A 23,948-nucleotide genomic window follows, 5' to 3' on the forward strand; every position below is an offset into this window, starting at 1 on the left:
GGAATGACACTTGTGTCACTAACTCCTTCAGTTTTTCATGGTTCAAATTTAAATGGAAGAATTTAAAGAGAAGTATCCTAGCAAGAGCATTTCAATATGTAAAGATTTTACCACAAAGGCAGCTGCTTGAATATTTAATTCACAATAATATAATTGTCAGAGTATTATACATTTTTGTTATTAAATCCTTTACTATGGTCTCACTAAAATGTAGTTAATGCCACAGTTGGACCCTTCGTAAAACATTCTTTCAGAGGTACTGGAACTCCAGATATTTCACACATTGAGCCTTATTTTCTAAATTTTAAAGTACAGAGGCAGTCCTGCCCTTGACCAAGCTATAACTAGATTGATAATATATTTTTTTAATGAGCTGCACATTCTGCTCAGCAGCACAAACAACACACTTAAATTGCGTACAAATGCGTCTTTCAGCGTTATCTGATTTTGGAACCACCATTTTGAATACAGCACCAGAAAAGAATGATCCAGATCTCCATCAGTTAATGGAGGGGCCATTCTCCTAGTATATAAATGAAAGGGATGGGATATTTTCAAATGTTATTTTTCATAAAAAAAGAAAAATGTAAGCACATTGATAGTTTGTAATGCTCTGTCCATTTGAAGATGAGAAACTTTTGTCAAGATAATCTTTTCTTAAACAATTTGGTTGCATAGTGATAGGTCAGCACCACCACGTGTAAAGCTCTATTAAAAATAAATTTTCCTCTAACGTAGGTTATATTTTTATTAAGTACTCCTGAGGATCTACAACATAAGTTTGTAAGGTCAGTCCTAAAAATATAGTGTTTTTTAACTGTCACAAACATTTTCTGGACCAGGTGCAAGAAACTGCTTAGCAATAGTGCACATAATTCCTTTTAAATAAGTATTAATTTATATCATTCCAGTTAATGTTTTGAAGGCCCTTTACATATACCAGTTTTCATCTTCCTCAAAGGTGTTGCCTTACATGAAAATCTACCACCTTACATGAGCAGGTTCCTGCAAGTTTCTAATATAAGCCCATTTACCTCATGTCCCAGTATGTTTCTGACACATAGCCGTACTGTTACAGCCATTTCTGTTAAATCCAATTCTGGTTATATGCAATATTTTGTTTGTTGTACCTATCACTTATTTCAGGATTCCACTGTGTATGAAACCTTTTGCATCTGCAATAATCCCTTTTGCACCCAATTACACTGGCAGTAACCCTTTCACCAGAGTTTGTATATAGCACTGAATCAGGGTCATAGTTTTACCTTTCTTGGATTATTTTGTTGTTAATATTTCATTTTCTTTCTATATTGTGGACAGTTAATTTATGTAATGATGTGCAGAAAGTAAAATTGTTCAATTGCACAAAATATAACATTAATACAAACTGAATTAAATGCAGGTTACAGCTAGAAACAAAATGTACAAAGCTAAATACAGGTCCGTAACAACCAACGGCATCTGAGCTAAACAGACATAGCTAAATACTCAGGAATTACCAAAAAAATTCTTAAGTGCTGTAGCATTTTGAAAGAATTTTACAAGTATTATAAACAGCTCCAAAAGATATTTGATATCAGTCACGTTATATCGAAAGAACATTACCTGGAAAGATTAAATATTATTTCTAATCATCATTTTCAAGGGAATGAATTTTAACCTGCATGAATCAATGTAATATGTACGGCAAACTAGGTAGTGTGTAAAGAGAATTTTTAACACAAGACATGTAGGTTTGTTGAGGTTGAATCAACTGAATATGATGTATAATTTAACATATTTTTCTTTAGTGGGGGTTAGATTAGAGCACACATGTTGAAGAGGTAAGTTAATGGGCTGCTTAGTAATATTTATGGATGATGTTCAGGTTTACAGATAGAATTTTTTAAAGAAAAAAAGCAACCAACCTTTACAACGTACGTCACACCAGGTCCCAGGATTTTCTCATTAGAGTGCAGCCACCCTCGTGAGGGCTTATTGACAAAGCTGCCACTGTGATTCCAGTCCTCTCCACCCAGGTGAACGTTTTCTAGCTTGGCCCTCTTGTCTGTGGTCATCTTGTTCATGTCCTGCTGGGAACACGGAGTGGTAGAGACAGGGTTACATGTATCTACTGCTGCTGTAACTGAGCTAGGAGTGCTTGAACTGCCTTGCAGTTTAGAAGCTGCAAGGTCTTTCACTGCAGAGGACAAATTTTTGATGCCCAACAAGCTGCCTGTGCTCGCAAATTTCAAATGGGACATCTTTTGGATGAAGGTGCAGAGCGTCGTGGGCCCATCTTCCTGGTCCTTGCGAAGCACCTCCGATGAGGTTGGGTATGAAGGCGAAGCAGATGTCGTTGTTGTCGTAACAGTTGAGCCCTTGCCGTTCATTGATAAGTTGTGTATAAGCTCATCGAGTGATGTCACTGAATCATTCCTGAAACGGTTATACTTTGTACGGTGAAGCATGCCCTTCTATCTGCTTTTCTGCATATGTACATCCAGATCTGACGCAAACTTAGAATGCGTTTGTTCTACCATAGCAGATCTCTCATAGTACCAAAAGCAACCTGATAAACCCAGGCAAATGAATACCCACAGAATTAAATGCGTCTCCTAAGTGCAGAGGTAAGGGCCTGGCGTAGTAGTACTTTGCTAAGACAGAGATCACCGTCCTGCTTAGAGCTGCCAAGCTGCTCGCAGCAAAAGCATGACTCACACAAATGAGAAGACCCTTTTCAACAAAAGGCTCACTGAACACTGCAAATCACTTCCTGTTGCAAAACCATCCACCCACTTACAGCACACTAGAACCAATCAATTTTCAAATTTCCCCTTCCCATCTTGATAGAAGGGTATTTTCACTCAAAGCTGTGGAATTTTTCTTTACCAGAAAGTAAGTATTTCTAATCATCAGGAATTTCATCTTCAGCAAAATGATTTCTACTTATATCTGTTTATTGTATTAGCCCATCCTATCATTCGAACTCAGCAAGCCGTACAGTTTTACAGTGCTGCATACAGCTGTAATATTTCGAAAATCCCTGCATATGCCTATGTGGATTAAACAATACATTAAACCAAAGAAAAGCATCTAGTCTTAGACAAAATCATAATCCTTGATTCGAATAGTACAGTAACTGAGAAAAACAGCTTAACTTTCTGTAATGATGTAGCTGTGTGTTATAAAAGGCAGAAATTCAAATGCATCTGTTTCAAATGAGAAAGATCCCACTTCATCTATTTCAAATTTCAAACTGAGCATAAGGAGCTAAAATAAAATCCACCTGCTGTGTGTTTTCACTCTTTCTCCATTTATTTATCTTATTAGAACTTAAAATTCTTGATATACTGTAATACTGAGAAACAGTGGCAGCAGCCTCAGCATTTTTCAGGTAATACGGTTTACTCTATTAAAATGAACTGAACACCTCTGGTGCCAAATCCATAAAGCAGCACTGAATAAAGCTTTCCTTTACCCACCATTTTAGGCACAAGTTCCTCCTCTCCTGCAGAGAAACACCATTAATAAGAGACACAATGTAAATCTCATTCATAATCTGCACTGCATTCATTTCTCAGAATCTTAACTCAGCTCCCAAGCATTCCATTCAGAAAATAATTAGGTTTTAAGATAATACAAACTCACATCAGCAGAGACAAAAAAATAAGCAATTTTTATCCTATGGGAAAGTGATGTTTCAAATCATTTATATTTATTTGAATGAAATGGTAAGGGCGCATACCAATAATTCTGTGAATGAAATAGGGCCTTGCTGCATCTGCCAAACGATCCCTTGGGTGCTAATGGCTTTATCCAATAAGAAAGAACCTGGATGACTCATTCAGGACAGGATTTCTGAATAGTGGATTCTTCCATTTTCCTTACAGGTATGTTTCTTTCATATGTATAAGAGATGTTAATTACTACAATTGAATAGCAAAAGCTTAGATTTTTAGGAAAAAATATATGTAATAAATTAAAGTTGTAGCTGAATTCAGATGCTAATTCAATTAGAACAGTTTCCTTCACATATATGTTTATCTAACCCCCTAGAAGATGCATCCAACTGGTCCATTCACATCAGCAAAGTGAATAGGTATGCACATACCGTTCGATTTTTCTGTGATTTGAATGTTAATTATTTTATTCAAAATATCAGACTGTATAATCTGATTACAGATTATTAGGGGGAAAAGGGGAAGTGTTTGTATTTCTCAGTATATTTGTGTGAAGATCTAACGTCGAGCCCATAAAAGGTTTTCAACTCTGTAGCATCCATATCATTTATAAACTGTGGTTAAATGTAAGAACAACAGCATATTAATTTATTTATAATACATTAGTTATAAAAAATAAAGCCCTAAGTGGGACTATTTTGCCACTTTTTAAAAATGACATCAAATATTTAAATTTCTATAAATAAAAAAATGAATAAAAAAACAGTATATGCAAATATGCAAATATGCAAAATTACATTTTTAAATTTTACAGCAAACAGAATCATTTAAACAGTGACTATTTTGAAAACTTTAAAAATAATTTAATAAAGTGTTAATAAAGGCAATTATTAATGGAAACAAATGTAAAACTTGATACCCAAAACTAGAAATATATTATGTATCTTATTGCAACAATCAGCCACATATTTCTAAAGTCTGATTGAAAGCATTCCTACGAATGCAGCATCTGCTGGTTAAATGAGATATGGTACATTACCTCTGTTTCATTACCAAATTAATCCTTTATTGTCTATAGTAAATCTAATGTATTGCGGCCAGAAGCATATCGAAATTCTGAATTCCAATTTATTCAGATAATATTATCAAGGAGAAAATACTCCATTTTTGGATTCTCTTCAATAAGTCTCACCATTAGAAATTTCATATTGGTACGAAATTTTATACAATTATTCATACTGATTCATTAAAAAAATGGGTGCTGCAAAGTACAAAGGTAATTTAGTCCTCAAAGGGTTAATTAGAACTATCACAAATTCCTGTTGCTGCATAAATTATCTCCAAAGATAAATAATTAAAGCTGCAGGGAGAGTAAGTGCATAGGAAGCAGCACAGATTGGTTGCACTTAGGTGTTCAGGGCATTCATTCCCATCCAACCAGCGAACAAAGAGAATCCTGCAATCTCACTCATTCATTGCTGCGTGACTCGCACCACAATGTGGACTGCAGCATACAGGTCTGAATGCAGCACAGAAAATTGGCTTCATCACCATTAAAGCAATATTTTTCTTAAACTAAAATACAAGAGTTCATTCATAAAACTTAGAAAAAAACACTTTTTATCCAGTCAAGCTTTATCACTTTCATACAAATACTGTAGACTATTGCTGTAACAGTCAACTCTTAATATACCTTGTGTGGCCTACTGGTTTACAGGTTTTGCTTTTAATCTATGGCTAGCCATTAAGAACAAGAGGACAAGTTTTTCATTCTGCTCTCCTCCAAGAAGCTCTTTGTCCACCATATTGAAAATCCTGTTAAAGCCCCAAATTTTTTTGATCTGTTACAAAGCTACTGGAAATTTTTATATCTGTGACTAAACTGAACTTCAAATATTTACAAATGCTAGTAGATCATCTGTGGCATTGCTCATGGTGAGTCAGAGGACATGCTGTTTTGTATCATGTAAACATGTAATATATTATTGGGGCTACTGATTTACAGTGATTGAACAAGTCAAATTATGCCCAAATTATCTCAAACATTTCCCTTCTTATAAGTGAACGAGATGTGAGCTTGGACAAAAAAAGTCAAGGGAAAAGGAGTAGTGTTAAATACAAAGAATAAAGTGCATGTTTTACAGTGCTCAGATTGTGGGAAATAAACTGGGGGAATTAGAAGCAATTATGTTATTGGACAATATAAGAGCTGATTTTAATCCCCTGCACCAGACCAGAATGGGGCGTATGGGGCGTTAAAATAGAGGTAGCATCCTGCCTTCCGGCTTGGTGCTACTCTCTCGCCAGCCATAATTTTAACTCCTGGGATTAAGAGATGCGTAGGCCCCTTGCCACAGGTAGGTTGAGGGCTTCATAAATATCCAAAAGTAAGGGTCCAATGACATTAATTGGACCCTGACTAGAGATTAACGTGCATTCAGGGCCTCGTGCCGTTCTTGCCAGGGAAGCGAACGGTTATTTTTTGGACTGGAAGAAGGTATACAGTGGTGTTCCCCAGCGGTCGGTACTAGGACTGCTGCTTTTTTTCATACATATTAATGTCTTGGACCTGGGTGTACAGGCACAATTTCAAAAATTTGCAGGGGACACAAAACTTGGAAGTGTAGTAAACAATGAGGCGGATAGTGATAGATTTCAAGAGAATATAGACAGGCTGGTGGAATGGGCGGACTCATGGCAGATGAAATTTAATGCAGAGAAGTGTGAAGTGATACATTTTGGCAGGAAGAACGAGGAGTATAAACTAAATTGTACAATTCTAAAGGGGGATGCAGGAACAGAGAGACCTGGGGATATATGTGCACAAATCTTTGAAGCTGGCAGGACGGGTTGAGGAAGCAGTTAAAAAAGCATACAGGATCCTGGGCTTTATAAATAGAGGCATAGAGTTCAAAAGCAAGGAAGTTATGTTGAACCTTTATAAAACACTGGTTCAGCCACAACTGGAGTATTGTGTCCAATTCTGGGCACCGCACTTTAGGAACGATGTGAAGGCCTTAGAGAGGGTGCAGAAAAGATTTACTAGAATGGATGAATGGATGAGGGACTTCAGTTACGTGGATAGACTGGAGAAGCTGGGGTTGTTCTCCGTAGAGCAGAGAAGGTTGAGAGGAGATTTGATAGAAATGTTCAAAATCATGACAGGTTTAGAAAAAGTAAATAAAGAGAAACTGTTCCCATTGCCGGAAGGGTCGAGAACCAAAGGCGACATGAGGAAAAAACTTTTTTAACGCAGCGAGTAGTTTTGATCTTGAATGCGCTGTCTGAAAGGATGGTAGAAGCGGATTCAATTGTGACTTTCAAAAAGGAATTGGATAAATACTTGAAGGGAAAAAATTGCAGGGCTACGAAGAAAGAGCATGGAAATGGGACTAACTGGATTGTTCATACAAAGCGCTGGCACTGGCTCGATGGGCCAAATGGCCTCCTTCTGTGCTGTAACCATTCAATGATTCTAAGCCTGACGCCACATGGGAGCATGCAAGTTATTTTCATTTTTTCAAGTTTGCTTGTGGGGCAGGGGGAGCCCCATAAGGAAGTCTAGGGTCTTCTCTCTCACGGTATTGCCTGCAGAACCCCCACAACTTACCTTTGCTAGGGACCACTCTCACGGGTCCCTGGCGGTGGCATCTTGCCGCGTTTGTCGGCTCCCGCCCGTTGGCCCCACATGATTTACACTGGCTTCGGGCGGGAGATGGACATAACTTATTTAAATGAGGCCCAGGAATTAAAATCAGGGCAACAGATTAAATAGTATCAACAGAAACTTGGCTGCAAACTGAGCAGGAGTGGAAAATAAATGTATCAGGTTATAATAATTTTAGAAGGGACTTCATATCCTCTCCATCACCAAGACCGCCAACTTCCACCTTTGTTACATCTCCCGTCTCCGCCCCGCCTCAGCTCATCTGCTGCTGAAACCCCCATCCATGCCTTTGTTACCTTGAAAATGGACTATTCCAATGCTCCCCTGGCTATCCTCCCACCTTGCACCCTCCTTAAACTTGAGTTGCCCAAATCCTAACTCGCACCAAGTCCCGTTCACCCTGTGCTCGCTGACCTACACTGGCTCCCGGTCTGGCAATGCCTCGATTTTAAAATTCTCATCCTTGTCTTCAAATCCCTCCATGGCCTCACCTCTCCCTATCTCTGTAACCTTCTCCACCCTACAACCCTCTGAGATCTCTGCTCTCCTCTAATTCTGGCCTCTTGCGCATCCCCAATTTTAATCGCTCCACCATTGGCGGCCGTGCCTTCAGCTGCCTAGGCCCTAAGCTCTAGAATTCCCACCCCAAACCTCTCTGCCTCGCTACCCCTCCTCCTTTAAGATATTCCTTAAAACCTACCTCTTTGACCACTCATTTGGTCAGCTGTCCTAATATCTCTTTGTGGCTCAGTGTCAAATTTTGTTTGATATTGGTCCTGTGAAGCACCTTGGGATGTTAAAGACATTATGTAAAGTCAAGTTGTTGTTGTTGTTAAATAGGTAAGAGAGGAGGAGCGGCAATATTGAGAAAGGAGGGAATAATTGCTGCAGAGAGGACTGATGTAGATGAAAAAGAGGTTCAGATAGAGTCAATTATGGTTAGAGATCAAAGATAAAAAGGAATTGCCACTTTAGTGGGATTGTACTGCAGATCCCCTAACTGTGGAAGGGAAATGGAAGAGGAAAGCTGAAGTCAGATCAGGGAAATGAGTAGGAATAACAAAATTATTGTTTTAGGATATTTTAATTACCCACTCATTGATTGTGGCAGGGAGAGAATAAATGAAGAAAAGGGAATGGAATGCCTAACATCTGCGCAGGACAAAAGAGCTGAATTCCAGAGGTGAGGTGAGAGTGACTGCCCTTGACATCAAGGCAGCATTTGACCGAGTGTGGCACCAAGGAACCCTAGTAAAATTGAAGTCAATGGGAATCGGGGGAAAACTCTCCAGTGGCTGGAGTCATACCTAGCACAAAGAAGATGGTAGTGGTTGTTGAAGGCCAATCATCTCAGCCCCAGGACATTGCTGCAGGAGTTCCTCAGGGCAGTGTCCTAGGCCCAACCATCTTCAGCTGCTTCATCAATGACCTTCCCTCCATCATAAGGTCAGAAATGGAGATGTTCGCTGATGATTGCACAGTGTTCATTTCCATTCGCAACCCCTCAAATAATTAATGTAAGGAATCTTACAACACCAGGTTATAGTCCAACAGTTTTATTTGAAAATCACAAGCTTTCGGAGATTATCTCCTTCGTCAGGTGAGTGAGTGAGTGAAAGGTTCTCAAATCGCATATCTCATATTAGGCTGGGACACGATCACACCAATCAAAGGTGTCATTGGTGTTCAGACAGGTTAGCCACGGAAAACAGTACATCCCAGTATACTGAATACACAAGGGGTCAGATTACAAAGCCAGAGAGAGAAAGAGACCCGAAAGGCAGAGAGAGTGAGAGAGAATGTCCAGTTGTATTAAAAACAGATAACTTTTTTTTCCTGCTGGTGGGGTTACGTGTAGCGTGACATGAACCCAAGATCCCGGTTGAGGCCGTCCTCATGGGTGCAGAACTTTGCTATCAATTTCTGCTCGACGATTTTGCGTTGTCGTGTGTCTCGAAGGCCGCCTTGGAGAACGCTTACCCGAAGATCGGTGGCTGAATGTCCTTGACTGCTAAAGTGTTCCCCGACTGGGAGGGAACCCGCGACCTCTACCACCTAGAAGGACAAGAGCAGCAAGTACATGGGAACAACACCACCTGCACGTTCCCCTCCAAGTCACACAACATCCCGACTTGGAAATATATCGCCGTTCCTTCATTGTCTCTGGTTCAAAATCCTGGAAGTCCCTTCCTAACAGCCCTGTGGGAGAACCTTCACCACATGGACTGCAGCGGTTCAAGAAGGCGGCTCACCACCACCTTCTCAAGGGCAATTAGGGATGGGCAATAAATGTCGGCCTCGCCAGGGACGCCCACATCCCATGAACGAATAAAAAAAAACTCCTTTCTCAAGCAGTATATTTGTATGACTCCAAGGGAGAGGTGTTGCTAAATCTAGTTATGAGTTACAAAATAGATCAGGTATATGAGTTAAAGTGGGTGAGCACCTCGGGAATAGTGACCATAATATGATAAGGTATCAGGTCCAAAAAGACAACGGAAATGTTCGTACAAAATCAAGGGCACCAGATTTTTTTTTATTCGCTCATGGGATGTGGGCGTCACTGGCGAGGTCGGCATTTATTGCCCATCCCTAATTGCCCTTGTGAAGGTGGTGGTGAGCCGCCTTCTTGAACCGCTGCAGTCCGTGTGGTGAAGGTTCTCCCACAGTGCTGTTAGGAAGGGAGGTCCAGGATTTTGACCTAGCGACGATGAGGGAACGGCGATATATTTCCAAGTCAGGATGGTGTGTGACTTGAAGGGGAACGTGCAGGTGGTGGTGTTCCCATGTACCTGATGCTCTTGTCCTTCTAGGTGGTAGAGGTCGCGGGCTTTGGGAGGTGCTGTCGAAGAAGCCTTGGCGAGTTGCTGCAGTGCATCCTGTGGATGGTGCACACTGCAGCCACTGTGCGCCGGTGGTGAAGGGAGTGAACGTTTAAGGTGGTGGATGGGGTGCCAATCAAGCGGGCTGCTTTGTCCTGGATGGTGTCGAGCTTCTTGAGTGTTGTTGGAGCTGCACTCATCCAGGCAAGTGGAGAGGATTCCATCACACTCCTGACTTGTGCCTGGTAGATGGTGGAAAGGCTTTGGGGAGTCAGGAGGTGAGTCACTCGCCGCAGAATACCCAGCCTCTGACCTGCTCTTGTAGCCATAGTATTTATATGGCTAGTCCAGTTAAGTTTCTGGTCAATGGTGACCCCCAGGATGTTGATGGTGGGGGATTTGGCGATGGTAATGCCGTTGAATGTCAAGGGGAGGTGGTTAGACTCTCTCTTGTTGGAGATGGTCATTGCCTTATCTGGCGCGAATATTACTTGCCACTTATGAGCCCAAGCCTAGATGTTGTCCAGGTCTTGCTGCATGTGGGCTCGGACTGCTTCATTATTTGAGGGGCTGCGAATGGAACTGAACACTGCGCAATCATCAGCGAACATCCTCATTTCTGACCTTATGATGGAGGGAAGGTCATTGATGAAGCAGCTGAAGATGGTTGGGCCTAGGACAATGCCCTGAGGAACTCCTGCAGCAATACCCTGGGGCTGAGGTGATTGGCCTCCAACAACCACTACCATCTTCCTTTGTGTTAGGTATGACTCCAGCCACTGGAGAGTTTTCTCTCTGATTCCCATTGACTTCAATTTTACAAGGTCTCCTTGGTGCCACACTCGGTCAAATGCTGCCTTGATGTCAAGGGCAGTCACTCTCACCTCACCTCTGGAATTCAGCTCTTTTGTCCATGTTTGGACCAAGGCTGTAATGAGTTCTGAAATCAAGTGGTCCTGGCGGAACCCAAACTGAGCATCGGTGAGCAGGTTATTGGTGAGTAAGTGCCGCTTGATAGCACTGTCGACGACACCTTCCATCACTTTGCTGATGATTGAGAGTGGACTGATGGGGCGGTAATTGGCCGGATTGGATTTGTCCTGGATTGGAATCGGGCAGATTTTAGAAAGATGAGGAGTGAGCTCGCTTTTGTGAGGTGGAAAGAGAAATTAACATACAGGACTGTAGATCAATAATGGGATATTCTTAAAAAGGATATTGCAAAATTACAATTACTGGAGGGAGTTTTGTCCAAATTTGCAGCCAATGTTAAAATAGGAGACACAATTAATAATTCTGAGCACCAAAGGAAGCTGCAGTGGAATGGGCAAAAAAAGTGCCGGATGGAATTCAATGTCAGTAAATGCGAGGTGGTACATTTTGGTTAAAAAATAAAAATAATATTTATATTTTGGGGAAGACAGGATGATGTGGAAGAGCAGAGGAATTTGGGGGTTCAGGTTTACAAGACATTAAAAGCAGCTCCTGAAATGGATAAGGCAGTAAAGAAAGCTAAAGGAATGCTGGGCATCCGAGGCACTCATCCGGCCTGAACTCTTATCCCAGCCAAGCGAGGATTCAAGGACATTCAAAGTTTCCACCAGCAGGGGGAGCCCGAATCTCTTAAAGGCGGGCTGTCTCTCTGACAGCCAGCCAAAATCTCTTATAAAGTAACCGATACTTGTAATTCGCTAAAAATAACAGTCTGCTGTCTGCACAGAGTCTGAATGGAGATCAGTCATCGCACATGTAAAACACAGATGCAGGTCCTGTCCCTATGTTTACAAACTGTTGAGTTATTTTAAAACATTGAATAAAGGTTGCGCACCACTAAATCTCACATCCTCCAATCTGCATGCCACACCTCACCAATCTGTCGGTCCAAGTGTGCGTGCACTAAGGTTCTTTGCTGATGCACTAGAGGCGTTGGTGCAAGAGGTGGCTAGAAAGAGGGCCATCCTATATCTGCAGGAGTGTGGTTGGGGGTGGGGGGGGGTGCACGAGGCCCTCCAGACATATGCTCAAGAGGCAGCGGGGGACGAAGTCAATGCCAGGTGCATAGCACCACTAACATGGATGCAGTGCAGGAAGAAGTTCAATGCTTTGACATGAGTAGTCAAGGTAATGTGAACTGTCAAGTGGCATCGCCTACCAACTGCACCACTAGTTGCATCCACTGATCAATGCACTATACCCCCCATCACTCACATACCAACAAACACTTTCCATCAGTATGCAACACTTCCAATCAGATGCTTCCTCTCACCCTTACACGTTACCACTGTTGCAAGCCACAGGTCACAACTCACAGGCCACACACTGGCAGCTATTCAATCATGACAGGCACACCACCCAGGCACATGTCCCATTTTCTTGCAGGAGAAGGTGGAGCATAACAGGAGTCAGCAAGTGGCAGTAGCATTTAGCCCGTTGAGCCTGTTCCACCATTCAATGAGATCATGGTTGGTCTGTGACCTAACTCCATATACCCGTCTTAGCCCCATATCCCTTAATACCTTTGGTTCACAGAAATCTATCGATCTCAGATTTAAAATTCACAAATGAGCCAGCATTAACTGCCGTTTGCAGAAGAGCGTTCCAAACTTCACCCACCCTTTGCGTGTAGAAGCATTTCCTAACTTCACTCCTTCACACCCTGGCTATAAATGTTAGGCTATGATCCCTCGTCCTAGTATTCAAGTATAGGAGACCTCCAAAAACAGTTACAAATGTCTGGGCAGCCAGAGGCAATAATCCAGCAACTAACCTGTAAATCCTGCATGGTCCCTTTAAATAGCGCTGGCGGGGGGTCCTCCAGGCACTCTAAGACATGTTTAGATGGTCACGGTTAAGACAGTGCGTTGAGTGGAGCGTTAAGTGCCAAAATGGTGTGTATCACTTTAAATCAGTGTTGCACACTGATCAAACACATTTTCTCCCTACTTTACATGATGCCTGCGTTCAGTATTTGCGCATGTGCTAAACCCTTTACCAAGATGCCGTCCGGCGCACATACGTGCGCATTCAAGATGCCATCTTGGATCTCCGGGAGGCTGCGTAGTGCCAAAACAACGGTCGCTACACGTTCCAATTTAGTGCCCACTGGGTTTTATGGCATAAGGTATAGAATATAAAAGTCGAGATATCATGCTGAATTTGCCCCTCATGGGGGGATCTAAAACTAGGGGGTGTAGTCTCAGAATAAGGGGTTGCCCATTTAAGATGGAAATGAGGAGGAATTTCTTCTCCCAGGGAGTCGTGAATCTTTGGAATTCTTTACTCCAAAAAGCTGTGGAGGCTGAGTCATTGAATACATTCAAGGCTGAGTTAGACAAATTTTTGATCAGCAAGGGAGTCAAAGGATATGGGGAAAGGGCGGGAAAGTGGAGCTGAGTCAAAAATCAGATCAGCCATGATCTCATTAAATGACGGAGCAGGCTCGAAGGGCCAGATGGCCTACTCCTGCTCCTATCTCTTATGGTCTTTTGGTCTTATTTATATAAAATCACAGATGAAGTACTGTCTGCAGATTTGGGCTCCACACTATAGGAAGGATGTTCAGACCATAGACAGGATACAGCAGAGATTCACTAGGATTCTGCCTGGTATGAGGAAATACAAATACAAAGAAAGACTTGAAAAGTTAGGGCTCTTTTCAATAGAACAGAGAAAATTATGAGGTGATTTGACAGAGAGATTTAAAATTATGAAGGGATGGGACAGAGTAGATTGAAACAAAGGAGCAGAAATTGGTATGCGTTGCATCTGTTTATTGGGCGTAAAACGGACGCAAAGCATACTAATTTAGCAATGGGATGCTGCGCAGGCATTGGTCCCACTACTAAATACATGGAGCCCATTTTTTGTTCCATTGCTGTTTGTGGGACCTTGCGTTGTGCATATTAGTTGCGCATTTCCTACGTTACAACAGTGACTATACTTCAAAACTACTTTATTGGCTGTAAAGTGCTTTGGGGGTCCTGAGGTTGTGATAGGCACTATATAAATGCAAGTTCTTTCAAGTTCTCCTGCAATATTTTGCTTTTTGCCATTAGAAACCGCTTGATCCTATGCAACCATTATGTGTCTCTTCTCACAATGGCAAACTTATACATATTAACAATTCACAAGCCTAAAATATCAGACCAATCAGTTACAAATGAATGAGGGAAAGTTACAGACAAAAACATAAACAAGTGTCAAATCCAGGTAGGTGGTGTGTATTCACTCACCCCAGATCATAATGTAAAGACAAAGGATGGAGGAATCTCATCAGAAACAGGAGCCATGGCTTCCATTTTAAACATCCCAGTTCCCAAACCTAGCTACTGTTCAAATGAAATATTCAGACACAGTATAGAAATGTTTTTTTTAATTTGAAACAGGATGGAAGTCTATTTCTGCTATGTCCATTACTCAGAGTAAATCTGCCAAGAGATGATGAGTGAACCATTTTAGTTTCAGGAGTTCACTTCAGTCCGATTTCAAATGAACTGATCTATCAAATAAAGCTGGAGAAGAGCTTTTCAACACTTCAACCTCTTGCTACCAGTGTGTAGACCTAAACTATTTATATCCCTACTGCTAATTAAAATACTATACACTACAGACCCAAGCAATTATCAACCACCCATAAATATTGGGTCAGTATGCTGCTTAAAAATATAACTTCCCTGAAGATAGCTCCCCATTGTGGATTCTTTCAGCAGCAGCTTCTCTCATCTACCAACTATCATTAATGGATGGCCCTGTGATGGATCAGAGATCTGTTAAGTTTCAAAACATAAAAGACAATAGCCTAGATTTTCTGATCAGGAGTACCTGTTTATCAAGCATAAAATGGCCATTCCTGAACAAAAGCTTGGGTGGAAATCCATTGCACCGGATCTCCATCCATTTTGCCTGTTTTAGTTCTCCAATCAGGATTTAAATTGATACAGGAAGCACCTGCCAGTTTGTGGGAAGATGCATATAAATTAATACACAATGACATGATTATATTGCACACCTGATTTTCTGTCATTTACACTCATTTCACATTAATTCCTTTAGCTGCCCATATAAACTGAGCAGTCAGGGTTGCTAGGTTCTGTGCTCCATATAGAAATCAGTACTAGCACTGAGACTGCAACATTGTTTGGCCATTACTGATGCCTTTTTCTTGATTAGTTTCCTCTTGCCACTGATGTGTTTGAAGAGCCTTGTGGCTATTGTTGTGGTGCTACACTTTTCTTATTCCTGATGCCAAAGTGCAACAATGCCTTTCCCACTGGGAATTCCCCTGGTTCTCTGCCTTTTGCAGAAATGAAGTCCCATTCTGTTTCAAATTAAAAACTATTTCTATATTGTATCTGAATAGCAGCAAGGTCTGGGAAATGGGATGTTTAAAATGGAAGCCATGGCTCCAGTTTCTGATGAGATTTTTCAGGAACAACAGCCAGGCAGATCAGACTGCACCTGAGGTACTTGGCACCCATCCACCAGCACCCTCACACCAAATATACAAGCAAAGACACACATACTTCCATATGTCCAAGGAGTAGTGCATGTGGAGGCTTTGATTCACCAGGGAAGCCATGATGGAGTTATGTCACATGCTGTATGCAGGCCTGCAGCAAAACTCCAGCACAGACCTGGTACTGTCAGTGGTACTGTCAGTGGCTGTGGGGAACTCGGAAGTCGGTGGGTTGGAGCCAGCTTCCGAACCTGAACAGGATTTCCCCGTATTTCGGAGCCCCCCCGCTCCCAACGCACCCGCAATTTCCCAGTAAAATTGAGCCCCAAGTATCTGGCTCATTATCGGGGTGTTAAGAACATAAGAAGTAGGAGCAAGAGCAGGCCATACGGCCCCTCGAGCCTGCTCCGCCATTCAATAAGATCATGGCTGATCTTCAACCTCAATTCCACTTTCCCGGCTGATTCCCATATCCCTTGATTCCCTTAGAGTCCAAAAATCTATCGATCTCAGCCTTAAATATATAGACTGAGCATCTATAGCCCTCTGGGGTAGAGAATTCCAAATATTCATGACCTTCTGAGTGAAGAAATTCCTCCTCATCTCAGGCCTAAATGTTCGACCCCTTATCCTGAGACTATGTCATTTGGTTCTAGACTCTCCAGCTGGGGGAAACATCTTCTCAGCATTTACCCTGTCAAGCCCTCTTAGAATCTGGGGAACGAAGTGTTCTGTAATACCATCTAGCAAGAGCTTCTGTGATTATTGCTGAATGCCACATGCTGCACAATTTTGCTCTACAATGAGGCTGCAGGGGAGGAATTTCCCCAGGTGCAGCAAAGGGACGATCACGAGGAGCTGATGCAACATAAGGAATCATTGGAAATGAACCCTTTGCTATTTCAGCCATGCCTCTGCTACTGGGCTCTGTCTCAACATGAGTGGGAGACAAGGGAGTAGGAGCGGATCTGTTAGATGCGTCTGATCACAACATTCATCATCTTCCATTCCTTGAGCTGCTTCATCACACCGAAATCTGACATTAACGCAGGGTGTAAATGTAAAGGTCAGACCTAATACATCAGTAACAAAACATTAATCTGCACACACATCCCTGCTTACAATGCTTCCTTTTTCACTCTTCTAGGCCGAAGAAGGGACGCAAGAGGAGCCTGGCCCCCCACTTCACCCATATCCTCCTCAGCTGGCATCTTGCTTTTACACGCACCAGCCCAGATACACCCACCCAAGGGGAAGTATTCAGTGGGCCACAGGATGATGCACAGACCTGGGGGTGGAGAATGAGGAGGCAGTCGTAGCTGTCCAGAGGCTCCAGAAACAGCTACCCATAGCTAAGGAGTCTGAGGACCCAGATCACATTGGCCCTGTATTCAAAAGAAGAATGCATTAAACACATGTAAATAATGGAAATAGTGTCTGAGAATGTGCTGCAGATAACAGATAAGTTGAAGGAGTCTGCTATCCGCATCTGCAAAACCATGAGGGACATATGTGAAGTCATGCTTTATTTATTTGTTCTCCTGAAACAGGCAAGGGCCTTATTAAAATATTTAAATCAGGGTCCTACCCCAGTTATAGGACCTCAACGCCATACTCGGAACTTATCCCGTGCAATCAGCAGCCTCACCAGCGCTCCTTAAAGGGACCACTGGGGCCACTCAGAAAATGGTCTCAAAATATTTTTAAAGCGATTTTTGAGTATGAATATTCCTCTTGGCCCCACAAAAATCTTTAGACCCACTGCTGGATTCTTCCCGCCCCCAGATTGCTTCATCCCACCCCCGGGGCCTAACTTCCAGCTTGACTCTGGAGGTGCTGCTAGATTTTCCCCTCCCGCAGCGGCAGGTTGCCTGTGTGCGATCACTGAGCACGAGTAGCTCGCCCAATATATTTGGATGAGACCTGACCATGAAAGTGGCTCAGTGCCATTGGGCAGATGTAGCCGATGCCCCACCCACCACCTGCCCGACGCCCACTCCAGTTAAAAATCATCCCCACCAAATACTGTGATTTTATGAACAATTTAACTCACGTTCATTCCATAAATTTTTTAATACACAACTTATGTTTTGTTCACATCTTTGTTGGCTTTGTAATGACAATTAGTTTTCTCCTTAAAGGAGCTCTCTCGTTATAAACCAGCAGAATTGGCATTCACCTAACCCTGCTCCTAAGGTCCCCAGGTTTAAAATGGAACCATATTCATGGAAAATGAGAATGAATATATTTAATACAGACTGCTGACTAGAAGGAAAAATTTAATGTGCTCTACAACTTTCTGGCAGTTCATCAGAACTGTACCCAAATAGCCATTCTTCATGTGTGAGCTTCGACTGTGTTGGATGAGTGTTTAACCACTGTGAGCATCACAGCCAAATCTGATCCTGTCCTCACCTGTTGAGATACATGCAATTTTAGCTGAGGTCATCAAATGCTGATTAATGCAGATGCAAAAATCCTGACTGATTATTCCCTCCTCCTCAGCTCCAGGATTAATTATGGTCCCCTTACCACCAGCCCAGCTGGGATCAGGTAACTGAGCACACACCAGGGATCAAACCTGAGACACATCTATTATTTATGACTCAGTACCACCTCACAGTATTTACTCATTCATTATTGGGAGCTCCATCATGGTGCTTTTCAATGAAAATGAACCCAGAGTGTAAGAATTTATGAGAGAGACAAGCAGAACAGCTGATTATACTCGCAGTTCTGTGGGTACTAAAAAGTTAGAGAATAATAGCTGACTGGATTGTGAAATGAGACAAATATTTCTACTGATGATAGAAGATGATCAGCCCAATCTTACTAATTACATTTCCTGCAACATTTTCTAGCCACGTTTCTCAAAGACATCAATTATACTCAGGAAATGAAAAGGTTGTTGGATTTATTGCACCTTTATCAGACAAATGCCAGGCCTGAGTATTTGTTAAAATGACAGCTAATTCCAATAATTTCTCTTTACAATCATTGTAACAGAAAGTAAATACTGTGAATGAAAACCCTTGAGGCAATTTCTTACAAAACTTGTAAACTATACTAAAAAAAGTTAAGAAAATAACAACCACTGCAAACGATCAGAAAGAAATTTCAACATTAAAAAAACTGCAATATATCTGAACTCGAATAGTTGTATTCGGGGTTTACATATATTACTGATTCTGTGCAAGCACAGAAAATAGACTAAACATATACAAAATTATTTATATTCAAGTGTCTGGAAATTGGATCGTACAGCACCCATTTTTTGCCTGTAAGGATCCAAAATAGAATGCGGCGTATTACATTCTATTTACAACACAGAAACAGGCCATTTGGCCCAACAGGTCTACGTCAGTGCTTATGCTCCACACAAGCCTCCCCCCATCTTACTTCATCTCACCCTATCAACATATGCTTATATTCCTTTCTCCCTCATGTACTTATCTAGCTTCCCCTTAAATCTATCTATGCTATTCGCCTCAATTACTCCATTTGGTAGCAAGTTCCACATTCCAACCACTCTCTGAGTAAAGAAGTTATTCCTGAATTCCCTATTGGATTTATTAGTGACTATCTTATAATTATGGCCCCTAGTTTTGGACTCCCCCACAAGTGGAAACATCTTCTGTACATCTACCCTATCTACCCCTTCATAATTTTAAAGACCTATAGAAAAGACTGTTCAGTCTTTCCTGATAGTTAAAAGCTCTCAATTCAGGTATCATCCTTGTAATTCTTTTTTGCACTTTCTACACTGCCTTTATGTCCTTTTTGTAGTATGGAGACCAGAACTGTGCACAGTACTCTATAAGAGTGGTCTAACCAAGGTTCTATATAAGCTTAACATAACTTCTCTGCTTTTGAATTTTATTCCTCTAGAAATGAACCCTAGTGCTTTGTTTGCATTTTTATGGCTTTGTTGACCCTTGTTGCTATTTTTAATGATTTGTGTATCTGTACCCCTAAATCCCTTTGCTCCTCTACCCCATTTAGACTCATATTTTCCAAGCATCATGGGATCTCCTTATTCCTCCTACCAAAATGCACCACCTTGTACTTATCTATATTGAAACTAATTTGCCATTTACACACCCAACAACAGCAACAACTTGCATTTTATATAGCGCCTTTAATGTAGTAAAACATCCCAAAGCACAAAATTTGACACCGAGCCACAAAGAGATATTAGGACAGGTGACCAAATGCTTGGTCAAAGAGATAGGTTTTAAGGAGTATCTTAAAGGAAGAGAGAGAGGTAGAGCAGTGGAGAGGTTATGGGAGGAAATTCTAGAGCACAGGGCCTAGGCAGCTGAAGGCACTGCTGCCAATGGTCGAGCGATTAAAATCAGGGATGCGCAAGAGGCAAGAATTGGAGGAGCGCAGAGATCTAGAAGGGTAATGTAGGGCTGGAGGAGGTTACAGAGGTAGGGAGGGGCGAGGCCATGGAGGGATTTGAAAACAAGGATGAGAACTTTAAAATCAAGGCGTTCCCGGACCAGGAGCCATTCTGCAAGCTAGTTAATGTGGTCGTGTATTATGTCGCAATATTCCTCAGTATTAACTATACCCTCCCAACTTGGTGTCATCCGCAAATTTTGAAATTGTACTTCCGATTCCCGAGTCCAAATCATTTATGAAAATGGTGAACAACAGTGGTCCTGGCATTGATCCCTGTGGAACACCATTTCCCAACTTCCGCCAGTCTGAGTAACTAACATTATCCCCAACTCTCTGTAAGGGTTAAGTAGGCATGCGCACACTTATTCTGCATCGGGTATGCACTGCACGCCATATTGGTTAGGGCGACATCCAGGGTGCCTGCCTGAAGCAGGCATTAGGCCCATTGTCTGTGCAAATCAGGCCCCTTCCTGAAATTGGTTGGCACCTGAGCACCGCATGCACCTGCATCCGGCGATCAGTTCTCTCAGGCACAGAGCAGCTAAACCATAAAGGGACTGCTGGAGGCTGCCAACAAAAAGGTAAGTATAAAAATTTCCTTCTGAATCCATGCTGACTGCTGTTAACTCGGTTATTATTGTACAAATAATTCTCAGGTTTACTCCTGATAATCAATTGTTTTACACAGAAAGGAAGTGAGACTAATCAATCTGTAGTTGCCCGTGTCTGTTTTGTCACCCTTTTTGATTATAGACCTGTATCCAATCTATTGATACCTCCCCAGTGTCCATTGACTCCCTCAGAATAATTGTCAGTGCCTCACAAATATCTTCCCTAGTCTATCTCAGCATTCTGGCCAGTCCTTTTAGCTTGCCTAGGACTTCCATCTGATTTATGTCAAAGCTAGTAATTTTGCTTTGGTTATCTATTAGGTGCAGCCCATCTCCCCATTATTTATAATGAAGAACGCTGCTTGGTTACTCGCTCGCAATCCTGCTTCTGCGCCTTTACATGCTTTGGATAACAATGACCCTTTAAGCAGACGATAGCAGGAGCTGCAACAGCATGCAATTACTCACCCTCTAATAGATGAGCTGCCATTCCCAAGCATGATTCATCCCTGCAGCTTGCTCACCTAGACTGAACCCAGAAACTCAGCCGCCTTCAGTAATCGTGAACTGAGGTGGATGCTATTCCCATCACCTTCTGCAGGTTCCAACACCAGATCACCCCTATATCTCAACATTCAGTCTGTATGTATAGGCTGTTCCTTAATGGAAGATTGATGGTAATTAAACTTTGAAATAAGTAAATATTTGGATGGTTAGAATCAGGCCCTTCGAGGGAAAATTGGGAGCCCGGAATATCGTTTACATTGGGGCCCAACCCCATATGTCAAGCTTTGTTGCCAATGAGTTCCTCAAAGGCATTTACAAATAAAACATTGACCAAAAAATACTATCGCCGCTTCATTCACTAAAGATGCTGCATGAAGTCTCACTTCAGAATCTCTTCCCCAACCTGACCATTGCACTTTGCATATTTTACTGCATACCAACCTCTGTGGTCAGCACAGAAAGATAATTTAGTGTGCTCAAATGTGTGAATAACCACCACTACGCAACTGTGGGTCAGTCAAGACATAATGGCTTAGCAACTCTTGATCTAACAATATCTGTAGATTTCTTTTTTTTTAATCGTTCATGGGATGTGGGCGTCGCTGGCGAGGCCAGCATTTATTGCCCATCCCTAATTGCCCTTGAGAAAGTGGTGGTGAGCCGCCTTCTTGAACCGCTGCAGTCCATGTGGTGAAGGTTCTCCCACAGTGCTGTTAGCAAGTGAGTTCCAGGATTTTGACCCAGCCACGTTGAAGGAACGGCGATATATTTCCAAGTTGGGATGGTGTGTGACTTGGAGGGGAACGTGCAAGCGGTGTTGTTCCCATGTACCTGCTGCCCTTGTCCTTCTAGGTGGTAGAGGTCGCGGGTTTGGGAGGTGCTGTCGAAGAAGCCTTGGCGAGTTGCTGCAGTGCATCCTGAGGTAGTAGCGATGTTGGATGGGATAAAAATAGATAAAGAGGAGGTACTTAAAAGGTTGCAGTACTCAAAGTAGAAAAGTCACCCGGTCCAGATGGGATGCATCCTGGATTACAGAGGGAAGTAAGGGTGGAAATTGCGAAGGCTCTGGACACAATCTTCCAATCCTCCTTAGATATGGGAGTGGTGCCTGAGGACTGGAGGATTGCAAATGTTACATCCCTGTTCAAAAATGGGGAAAGGGATAAACCCAGCTATTACTGGCCAGTCAGCCTAACGTCGGTGGTGGGGAAACTTTTAGAGGCAATAATCTGGGACAAAATTAATTGTCACTTGGAAAAGTATGGGCTAATAAATGAAAGTCAGCACGGATTTGTTAAAGGAAAATCGTGTTTGACTAACCTGATTGAAGAGGTAACGGAGAGGTTTGATGAGGGTAGTGCGGTTGATGTGTATATGGACTTTCAAAAGGCATTTCATAAAGTAGCACATAATAGACTTGTTAGCAAAATTGAAGCCCATGGGATTAAAGGGACAGTGGAAGTGTGGATATAAAATTGGCTCAGGGGCAGAAAGCAGAGAGTCGTGGTGAACGGTTGTTTTTGAAACTGGTGATAAGTATACAGTGGTGTTCCCCAGGGCTCAGTATTAGGACCACAGCTCTTTTTATATATTTATATATATTAATGACCTGGACTTGGGTATAGAGGGTATAATTTCAAAGTTTGCAGATGACACAAAACTTGGAAATGTAGTAAACAATGTGGAGGATAGTAACAGACTTCAGGAGGACATGGACAGACTGGTGAAATGGGCAGACACATGACAAATGAAATTTAACGCAGAGAAGTGTGAAGTGATACATTTTGGTAGGAAGAATGAGGAGAGGCAATATAAACGAAATGGTACAATTTTAAAGGGAGTGCAGGAATAGAGAGACCTGGGGGTGGATGTACCTTTGAAGACTGTTAAAAAAGCATATGGGATCCTTGGCTTTATTAAAAGAGGCATAGAGTACAAAAGCAAGGAAGTTATGCTAAACCTTTGTAAAACACTGGTTAGGCCTCAGCTGGAGTATTGTGTTCAATTCTGGGCAACACATTTTAGGAAGGATGTCAAGGCCTTAGAGAGATTTAGTAGAATGGCACCAGGGATGAGGGACTTCAGTTATGTGGAGAAGCTAGGGTTGTTCTCTTTAGAGCAGGGAAGGTTAAGAGGAGATTTGATAGAGGTGTTCAAAATCATGAATGGTTTTGATAGAGTAAATAAGGAAAAATTGTTTCCAGTGGCAGAAGGGTCGGTAACCTGAGGACACAGGTTTAAGGTGATTGGTAAAGAAGCAGAGGCAACATGTGGAAACATTTATTTATTCAGCGAGTTGTTATGATCTGGAATGCACTGCCTGAAAGGGTGGTGGAAACAGATTCAATAGTAACTTTCAAAAGGGAATTGGATAAATACTTGAAGGAAAAAAATTTACAGGGCTATGGGGAAAGAGCAGAGGAGTGGGACTAATTGGATTGTTCTTTCAAAGAGCCGGCACAGGCATGATGGGCCGAATGGCCTCGTTCAGTGCTTTAACAAACTATGACACTATGATACTAAGTGAATAGCCATCTCTGAGAAATAAATCTCATCTGGAAAGAAAACCTAATATTTTCAGAATTGATTTTTTTTTCAGACAACAATGCTAATTGCAGTTGTCAGAACAATGTGTGCAAGTGTGAGTGTAGCCATGGTCCAAGACACTACAGCGGGGACTCACTAATGGCAAAATCAGGGCTTCCAGTACATGTTTTCCAACTGCCTACGGTTCAGTAGAAACAGATACATAGCCTTAATTTCACACTTGCTATTTACTTGCACATCATATTTACTTTACGCAGCCTCACACACTGA

General features: G+C 42.0%; 1 protein-coding gene across 2 annotated transcripts in view; it reads right to left on the reverse strand.

The window, feature by feature from the left end:
- LOC137321059 (SHC-transforming protein 3-like) overlaps positions 1-23,948 on the reverse strand; it is a 224,389-nt gene that overhangs the window by 150,476 nt on the left and 49,965 nt on the right. Inside the window, exon 2 of one of the 2 annotated variants that reach the window (XM_067983223.1) lies at positions 1,908-2,069. In XM_067983223.1, the coding sequence (XP_067839324.1) occupies positions 1,908-2,066 (159 nt within the window). In that variant the 5' untranslated portion in view covers positions 2,067-2,069. Of the gene's footprint in view, positions 1-1,907; positions 2,611-23,948 lie in introns of those variants that run through there. The other variant, XM_067983222.1, reaches the window with a different exon arrangement.

The sequence above is a fragment of the Heptranchias perlo genome, chromosome 4 (genome assembly GCF_035084215.1).
Source record: "Heptranchias perlo isolate sHepPer1 chromosome 4, sHepPer1.hap1, whole genome shotgun sequence".
NCBI lineage: Eukaryota > Metazoa > Chordata > Chondrichthyes > Hexanchiformes > Hexanchidae > Heptranchias > Heptranchias perlo.